This window comes from Leguminivora glycinivorella, chromosome 5 (assembly GCF_023078275.1).
Source record: "Leguminivora glycinivorella isolate SPB_JAAS2020 chromosome 5, LegGlyc_1.1, whole genome shotgun sequence".
Taxonomy (NCBI): domain Eukaryota; kingdom Metazoa; phylum Arthropoda; class Insecta; order Lepidoptera; family Tortricidae; genus Leguminivora; species Leguminivora glycinivorella.
In genome coordinates this window covers 24,691,702-24,700,942 of record NC_062975.1, presented here as the reverse complement: position 1 = coordinate 24,700,942, position 9,241 = coordinate 24,691,702, and the positions used below count along the sequence as shown (strand labels likewise).

At 36.4% G+C, this 9,241-nt stretch overlaps 1 protein-coding gene across 1 annotated transcript; it reads right to left on the bottom strand.

The window, feature by feature from the left end:
* Positions 1-925: 925 nt before the first annotated feature.
* Positions 926-8,353, bottom strand: LOC125225981 (acyl-CoA Delta-9 desaturase-like). The gene is made up of 4 exons (XM_048129796.1): positions 8,170-8,353; positions 5,144-5,398; positions 2,708-2,913; positions 926-1,913 (listed from the first exon to the last, which is right to left on the bottom strand). Exons 2-4 carry the CDS (start codon positions 5,375-5,377, stop codon positions 1,409-1,411), a joined length of 945 nt encoding a protein of 314 aa, XP_047985753.1. The 5' UTR covers positions 5,378-5,398; positions 8,170-8,353; the 3' UTR covers positions 926-1,408.
* Between the last annotated feature and the right edge of the window lie 888 nt (positions 8,354-9,241).

Below are 9,241 nucleotides of genomic sequence, written 5' to 3'. Positions count from 1 at the left end.
AAAGAACAACAACGTAATATATTAAATTCGAATGTTTTATTTTTGAAACATTAAAACAAAAATATATTAGAAGAATAATAATACAAGAAACAATTGTATTAAGTAATGTTATTTTACATCAACCATTTCCATACAGGCCAATTTTAAGGCCCAAAAATAAAATACACCCTGTTTATACATATTTGCAATTGCACATGCATATGTACCTACATTGAGGGAATAGTTGACACCGCTGTGTGAGTAGCCGAATGCACAAACGCTCACGAAACGCTCACGATAATATTTTATTTTTATTTTTTATTTTCTTTATTGGAGAAACAACAGAAGTAAGCACAAACAAAATTACATTAGATACGATATACACTGTTCAAGAGATGTGCACCTACCTCCTAAGACGCTCTCACTGAGAACTCTTCAAAATATAGATAAGACACTTATATTACTACAGTAAATTAAGCTTAACGCACTTAACGGCTAAGTAATGATGGAACTAATGACGTATCTCTATTCCTACAGCTTGTATATAAACACAATAAAGTGATTAATACTACTAATACTAATTAAATTGTACAACTAAAGTATCAAGTTGTCTGTGCCAAAGTATCAAGGACTTGTTTCTGGAAACTTGTTCTACTTGTATTGAAAATGTCTTATATGTTCTACTTGTATTGAAAATATCTCTTTCGTAGCTATCTATCTCTATCGCTCTTGCGTATTGGCGCAACAGAGCCAGACTACAATTCTGAGGCGTTTCGGTGGCGTTTCGCGTCGCAGAAATGCCATTCAGCTACGCCCCCTGGCCCTCTGGAAAAAGGTACCTTACGTCGATTGGCGCTTACGTTCTTATTAATGATGATGCTTCGATAATAGTCATAACGTACCGTTTACCATGGAATGACACCGTGTTTATATGTATTGAATATACACTCCCGTGGGCGTCACATATGTGCGTATATTCTACATACGAGAATCAGATTAATTTATATAAATATCCTCCTTAGGATTTGATAAAGTATTTTTGTACCTAGTGTATGTAAACCAGGGACAAAAATGCTTTAGCCTGAAAGTATTTTTATACCTGGTTTATATAATCCAGGTACAAAAATACTTTAGCAAATCCTAAAGAAGATTTCATATTAATATAAATTAATCTGATTCTCATATTATGTAGAATACACACACATATGTTATACATTTTATGTGATGCTTCACAGAAATATGTATTTATATACATATACATACCTATGTCGTTCCACGGTAAACTATTATTGAAGCATAATGATGCTTCAACAATAGCTTAATGAATAAGTACTTTACTTTAGCGGATCCATCCAAGAACTTTAAACATTAATATTTATATTTAATATCCCTATCCCTTTCTCTTCAAATGTGAAAAGGCAGGCAAGGCTTAATCTTCTTTAGGGTTAATTCTCACAGCTGCATCCACTTCTTCTTTAGTCTGGTCCTTGTCACCCCATCCCCAAATATGGTGCGAGCCATCTCCAGTACGAATTACGCGCTTCCGAATGACGTCATCAGAGATAGTTTTTAAGTCATAAGCCCAGCCGATTTTCGCAAAGAAATTTATGAACGCTGTAGATAATAAGAATGTGCCTTCGCCAACTTCTGCCGCCTTATAGTCCCAAGGAAAAGCGTGGTGGTAGTTGTGGTAGTTTTCTCCAAGTGTAAACGGATCGAGAATTTTAAGTTCCGTTGCCATCATGTTTTTGTCGTAGGGCTTATATCCCCATTTATGGAGAGCTGAGTTGACTAAAGCCGTTACATTAAAGCAGCAGACGTGGTGAAGTAACACGGGCACGAAGAAGGCGTTTATCCAGGTCTCGTTCCAGAAGTAAACCGGGATGACAGTGGGGAGGATGAAGCAAATAACCGTCACTAGGGCTACGTAATATCTGGAACAAGTTTTCAGACACATAGTTGAAAGATATGATTCAGAAAGTAGGTTAGGTTAGAATTGTGACCCCCTGGAAAATGAAACTGCTTGAAAAGTAGGTTAGGTTAGGTTAGAACTGTAACCCCCTGGAAAATGAAAATGCTATCAGAAAGTAGGTTAGGTCAGGTTAGAACTGCGACTCCCTGGAAAATGAAACTGCTATCAGAAAGTAAGTTAGATTAGGTTAGAACTGTGACCCCCTGGAAAATGAAACTGCTTGAAAAGTAGGTTAGGTTAGAACTGTGACCCCCTGGAAAATGACCCCTGCTATCAGAAAGTAAGTTAGGTAATAATATGGGCAACAATTAATATGGCAATAATTGCTTATGGCGTTTGAATATTATATTAAACCATATTATTGCACTTAATAATATGGCTAACAAATAGTATGGCATTGTATGATTATGGAAGGTAATGTTCGGATAAACAACCGGTATGTCATACAATTTTTATGGTAAACAAATCATTCGGGCAAATGAAATTCAGGCAAGTTAGATTCGGGCATATGAATATTATGTCAAATGACTATCGGGCAAACAATAGACAACCATATAAAAATCAAAAGAGACAGTACATTTTGCTAAGCTACTTGAACTAAACAGTATTCATGAAATAAATTGAAACGAATGATATTATGAAACTTATGAATCACGACAGATAGTTGTATAGATAGTTAAAACCCCGCAGTTAAAACATAAATATTTGTTGTGTGTAGCGGTATTAGTGTTGGTAAAAGCTGTCTGTGTTACTCACTTTTGCTGGAAGTGCAATATGGGATTACTTTCAAGATCGCTAAGGTCTATCTGCTTGCTCTTGCGCTCGAACTCCGGGTGTTTCTCCACCATCAGCCAGCCAACGTGGGAGAAAAATAGCCCTCGTGTAGCATTGTGGGGGTCCGCGTCTGTGTCCACATACTTGTGGTGCATGCGGTGGTCGCGCGCCCAGTTTATCACAGAGTACTAATAACAAAACCAAAAGTCCATAAGACTACATAGGTATATTACCTCAAATTTTATCCAGACGCAGGCGTTAGTGCTATGAATCGTCGTTGCAAGAAAAAAACTATTTTTCTCAAACATGCAATGAAATATTGTCTTTACGTTCCTTAAAATGGGCTGGGAAGTTTCGCTTTTTGGGCGCAACAACTCGAGAGGACTGTAAAGGGATTTCATATTATTTTTCAGGCCTAGGCCTGCAAAGTAACTTTTTTTATAAAATATTGTCCTTTAGAGCATTTTTTTTTTTATTTCATTGTATGTTTGAGAAAAGCACTATACATGCCTCGGCGTGAAAACGGATTCCCGGCCTCGTATCCCTACCCGGCCTCGCTCGCACGCTCGCTCGGCCGTATATACCCACTTGGCCGGAAATCCTCATTTTCCCGGCCTCTGATGTAATGTACTATTTCTCAAACATGCAATGAAATATTGTCTTTACGTTCCTTAAAATGGGCTGGGAAGTATCGCTTTTTGGGCGCAACAACTCGAGAGGACTGTAAAGGGATTTCATATTATTTTTTAGGCCTAGGCCTGCAAAGTAACTTTTTTTTATAAAATATTGTCCTTTAGAGCATTTTTTTTTTATTTCATTGTATGTTTGAGAAAAGCACTATACATGCCTCGGCGTGAAAACGGATTCCCGGCCTCGTATCCTTATCCGGCCTCGCTCGCACGCTCACTCGGCCGTATATACCCACTTGGCCGGAAATCCTCATTTTCCCGGCCTCTGATGTAATGTACTATAACTTCGATCGTGTTGTTTTCATTTGCTTGTTTTTTTAGAACACATACTAAAATTATGTACTTATAACAGTTTGCCTGCAGGTGAAAGTCTCTATATTACTTATTCTAGAGGTAATATTGCAGGACTTTATTTATACCACATGAAACAGTTTTACAAAGACACATTTTTTAAAATAGGAGTCTTTCTTTAAAATAATGCTACCAAGTAGATAGCTCTTTTCGGACAATTATGACCAGAGACAAATGTTATATTGATAAGGAACTTGTTTGTTTTTTGAGTAGTTTAGGAAATAGCACTACTAGTATCGTGCTCCGAGTAAAGGAAACAATGGTGTTAAGAATCACTGAAAAAGACCCGGCTGTTACACAAATCTATATTTCACTCGTACAATGCATAGGTACAAGGACTAGCTTCAGAAAAGTTTATATGATATTTCAGTTTTGAAGGGGAATGCGCAATTAAAAATTTTCAGTGGCGTAGCGGCAATACAACTCGATTCCCAGTGAACGGGTAAAAATATAAACTAATTTATGAAACTATTTTGTATTATCAGTTAAAAACTTCTTGAACAAGTAATAGGTATGCATATAGGTACTTCTGGTCAGGCTTTACCTATCTAATACATCCTGAATGTCCTCTATATGTGTATTTTGTGTTGAGGAGCGAAATATTAGGGACCTACATATCCAGTTTTGATCAGATCAACATTTGCCAAAATTACATTTTGCAGAAGCACAGCCTTGTCGGGAAATGGAATTATTTATTCCTTTATTCCTATCAAGGTCTACTTTCCCTTTGATAGAAGGCGCTTATAATTGTTAAAGCCATTGATCAAATTATTTGTATACAAAGATTTAATATGTTTTTTTAACTGTTTTCATATGTCAAGTACTTAAATTAGATCGTATCATGTAAATGAAATTTAAAAATTGGCTTTATCCGAATTCATTAAATATCGAATCTATCTATCTATCGATTTTTGCTGGAATCTGTACTTGTTTCGACGGTCGCATTTTGGTGTATGGGAGGACAGTACTTATCTCGTATAATGTGGTCTGTGCATATTAGGTATAGTCAGCTGCAAAGTTGCATGGAGAAATTATGAATTTATTCATTGATAAACTCACCATGTACTTTTGCAGGTGACTGTACACTGAGAGAAATTTGCATTGTGAATTTAACAAGTTCGACTTGTTGCGGTTTATCCGTTTGAATCAGCCAAACGTATGTTTAAAACAATATGTGTCAGGTTGTTTTTATAAAATCGACTTGTTGATTCAAATATATTGCCGATTCAAATAACAAGTAGCTTGTTGTTTGAACCAAAGAGCACGTAGGCGCTATTTTAACCAAAAAACTTGTTGAACGAACATGAAAACTGGTTGTATTTTCTCTCAGTGTACTGCACTGACTTTGTGAATATTATCCATAGAGAAAGTATAATACTAAAATCTTACAGAATACATTCGTTTGCCATTTCGTCGACACCAGCGCCAGGTAGCCTCCATACACCCCGGCTGTATAGAGCATCGCAGTGTAAAAGAGAATATGCTTCACATATCGGAAGTCCCACTTTTCATCCCCGGCTTGCTGGATCGGTGGATTCGCCAGGGCCACGTCCTCCGTCTCCGCATCTCCTTCGAATAGCACACCATTCGCATCCATCGCTTGGGGGGCCATTTTTCAGGTCATAAACTTATCTTTAACAAGAAAAAAATGTACATCGTTAGGCACTGGTCCCACCGCGAGCTAGTAAGCTATGAGCTATCGGCTATAAAAACGAACAAAAGATAAGCACCCCCGTGCAAATAAAAGAGACACGGCGATTTTGATAGCTCACCGCTGGGCGAGTAGCTATAAACATCGCCGTGTCTCTTTTATTTATACGGGAGTGCTTATCTTGTGTTCGTTTTTATAGCCGATAGCTCATAGCTTACTAGCTCGTGGTGGGACCAGTGCCTTAGAGCGGTTTTGCACTACGTCCTATCCGAATCCGTGAAAATAAGATCCGTCATAGCCGTAGAACTATTTGTATGGTACTTTTAGGCACTGGTCCCACCGCGAGCTAGTAAACTATGAGCTATCGGCTATAAAAACGAACAAAAGATAATCACTCCCGTGAAAATAAAAGAGACACGGCGATGTTTATAGCTACTCGCCCAGCGGTGAACTATCAATATCTCTCTAAGTTTATAACACACTTCCGAAAGAGGTCATTGACTCACCTAGTGAGGCTATATTTGAAAATAAACTTAAAAAAATGTTGATTACATCTGCTTATTACACAATAAACGAATTTATATTAAGAACTACTAGGATGTCAAACTAAAATGAATTCTCTTTAACATAAATGTTGCAAAATAAAAAACTCTGTAACGACTGTAACTATAAATAAACTAACTCATTAACTTAACTATAAGATAAAAAGATGTACCTAACTCACTAATTGGGCCTAGCAATATACTAGTCTGTTTAGTTAATAAGAATTATTTATTATTGGAGCGACATGTAAAATTACTTATAATTTTATCAATAAAAATCTCATTTCTCATTTCTCATTTCTCATTTCTGCCGTGTCTATTTATTCATTTATAAATTCGCTATCTATCTATTATTAGTAACATATTCAAAAGCATTGTATTTGGTTGGCGCGATAATTACTCGTCAAATAAAACTATGGATTATATTGCGTATGATGATTTTCCAATACGATCGACATTCCCGACGTTTCGAACATTTTACAGCGTTTGTGGTCAACGATTGACTGAAGAAAAACTACAATGTACAGAAACTACCCACATACCTACAGTAAAATATTAATAAACCATAATAATGTCGATACTAAGGCTAGTTTACATACCGAATTAATAAAGCTACACGAACACGAACGATATACATCATCCGCGTTTCTATGATTTTACTTCATGATATTAAAAAACCGGCCAAGTGCGAGTCGGACTCGCCCACTGAGGGTTCCGTACAAACTTTCATTAGTTAAAATAATGATAGTTATACAACACTAAAGACTTGACTTGAAGTATAGGTACCAACGAGCATGATTGCGTATAACGCCATTTCTCGGTGAATTACCTAACTTATTTGCGGGACCTGCATAGTATGTTGGATTTTCAGGGATAATTCTTTATATTCAGAATCAGAATCAGAATCAGAATCATTTATTTGCTAAAACATGGTACAAAAGGTCATGCATATTCAATTTATACAGCTACATGTTTTGTCACACAGACATGCCAATATTTATAAAATGTTGTGTGCATCGCATGCATACTTATATTACTTACTTATCAGCTACTTTATTAAATTATTATTATACATCATTAAGATACTCTTTAATATTGTGAACTGATTTTTATTTATTTTCTTTTAAAAGAAGATGTTTGACGTAAAGTTGAAAATTAAAATATACGCTTTTATTTTTCCTGTAATATTTAGCTTAAAACTGATGTTTTATATTTAAAAAAAAACATGATTTTTCGTTGATAAACTTCGGAGATAAGAGGGGAATGGTATTTTTTTTTACATTTTTCTTTTTTTTTTTTCGTAAAATAAAAAATATAATAAACAGTTTTGCTGTGTACAGTGGGAGCTCCATCTAACGATACCTCACGTGCCCCCTTTAATTTTTGCCATGTTCGATAATTGATATTAATAAATTTAAAAAATAATACTTTAATTTTGTAAAGGTTCACAATTTTTATAACTATTCCAAATTTCATATCGATAGCATAAGGAGTTTTAGAGATATTTAGTTGTGATAGTCGGACAGACATACAGACGGACAGAGCGGCGCCATAAGGGTTCCTTTTGTACCTTAAAAATACCATAATTTGAAACAGAGCCTCTACAGTTTCAGTCAGTGTCAGTACAAAACGTACTAACAGTGTCTGAACTAGCATTACAATACAAATACGAAGCTTTCCGGGAAACTACGATGGAAAACCTTTTTGCAACTACATCTGTAGGAGGCTCTGTTCCAAATTTTAAATCGAGCTTTTAATTATCAATATGTCGTTGTTCAGCGGTGTAACAAATGGACGAATGGTCGGACGTGACGGACTAAGACGGGTGCGTTTCGTATCGTACTCTACCACCACAAAATTTACATTTTCAAAAAAACCCCGACCTAGTGGACCAATTTTCATCAAATATGGTTAAGAGAACACTCCTGACTAATTCAGCGTTTAAATGAAAAAACTAAATCTAAATCGGTTCATCCATTCGGGAGCTACGATGCCACAGACAGACACACACAGACACACACACATACACACAGACAGACAAATAGACAGAGAGACGTTAAACTTCGTCGTTTTTGCGTCAGGGGTTAAAAGTAACGAAACATTATTAAAATAACACTTATACTAATAGAAACTCCTAAAACTAAAACATATTTTTAAACTGTCTTTATTCACTCAATTCACTAACTAGATAAAGTTTCCACACTCACCAAAAAAAAAAAAAAAAATTAACTGTATTATTTGAATATGAAGAGATGCGCATGACACGGCGTAGACACTATAACTATTGATAGAAAAGTCAAGATTTCAGTTAAATGTTCTTCACTTGTTAGGTAAACTTATAAATTATTTAGACTAATGAATAATAATGTCGCCGGTCCCAAGTAACACTGTCGGATTTGCGAAATGACTACTTTCCAGCAGAGCCAATCAAAGTTTTGCACGTTTTTGTGTTGATGGCTGCCGCGCGTCATTAAGTGGAAATTATAGGTATAAATAAATATTGTAAGACATTCTTACACAGTTTGACCGAGTCCCACAGTAGGCTCAAAAGGCTCGTGTTTTGGGTACTCTGACAATGACGTATCATCATTCCCTTGCCCTTTTCCCATTATTTGGGGTCGGCGCAGCAGATCATCTTCCTCCATTTCTCTCTATCAGCCGTCATTTCCATACTAATACCTTTCACTCTCATATCGTTGTTCACACATTCCATCCATCTTTTCTTAGGCCTTCCACTACCATTGTATCCATCCACTTTCATATTTACCACTCGTTTTATAACATTGCTTTCATCCCTCCGCATTACATGCCCATACCATGCTAATCTACTTCCTCTCAATTTCTCTGTCACTGGCGCTACTTTCAGGCTTCCTCTTATATACTCATTCCGAATCCTATCCAGTCTTGTCACACCACACATCCATCGCAACATTCTCATTTCATTCACATGCAGTCTTCTCTCATCATTCGTCTTGGTGGCCCAGCACTCACTTCCATACAGGACGACAGGTCGGATAACTGATTTATAAATTTTCCCCTTCAGCCTGAGAGGCATTCGGGGATCGCAGGTTGTGCCTGTAACCTGACAATGACGTATATAATATACAAATACGTAATACGTAGAAAATAGGAACAAACACATAAATAAATATTCTTAGAGACCCCGAGCCACGTATGTATGTACGTACGATACTGTGTACAGGTTAACGGCCATAAATAATAAACCCTAGTAGAACTCAGTTACCGCTTTTTTGCAAACATAAGCTAGCGGTTTCCATGTTTC

Excerpts from the sequence above, each read along its gene's own strand:
- LOC125225981 (XM_048129796.1), bottom strand. The coding sequence starts at position 5,377 with ATGGCCCCCCAAGCGATGGATGCGAATGGTGTGCTATTCGAAGGAGAT. Across the intron at positions 2,914-5,143 it reads ATGTATTCTGTAAGATTTTA|TACTCTGTGATAAACTGGGC; the intron begins GTATTATACTTT and ends TTTTGTTATTAG. Across the intron at positions 1,914-2,707 it reads ATATTGCACTTCCAGCAAAA|ATATTACGTAGCCCTAGTGA; the intron begins GTGAGTAACACA and ends AACTTGTTCCAG.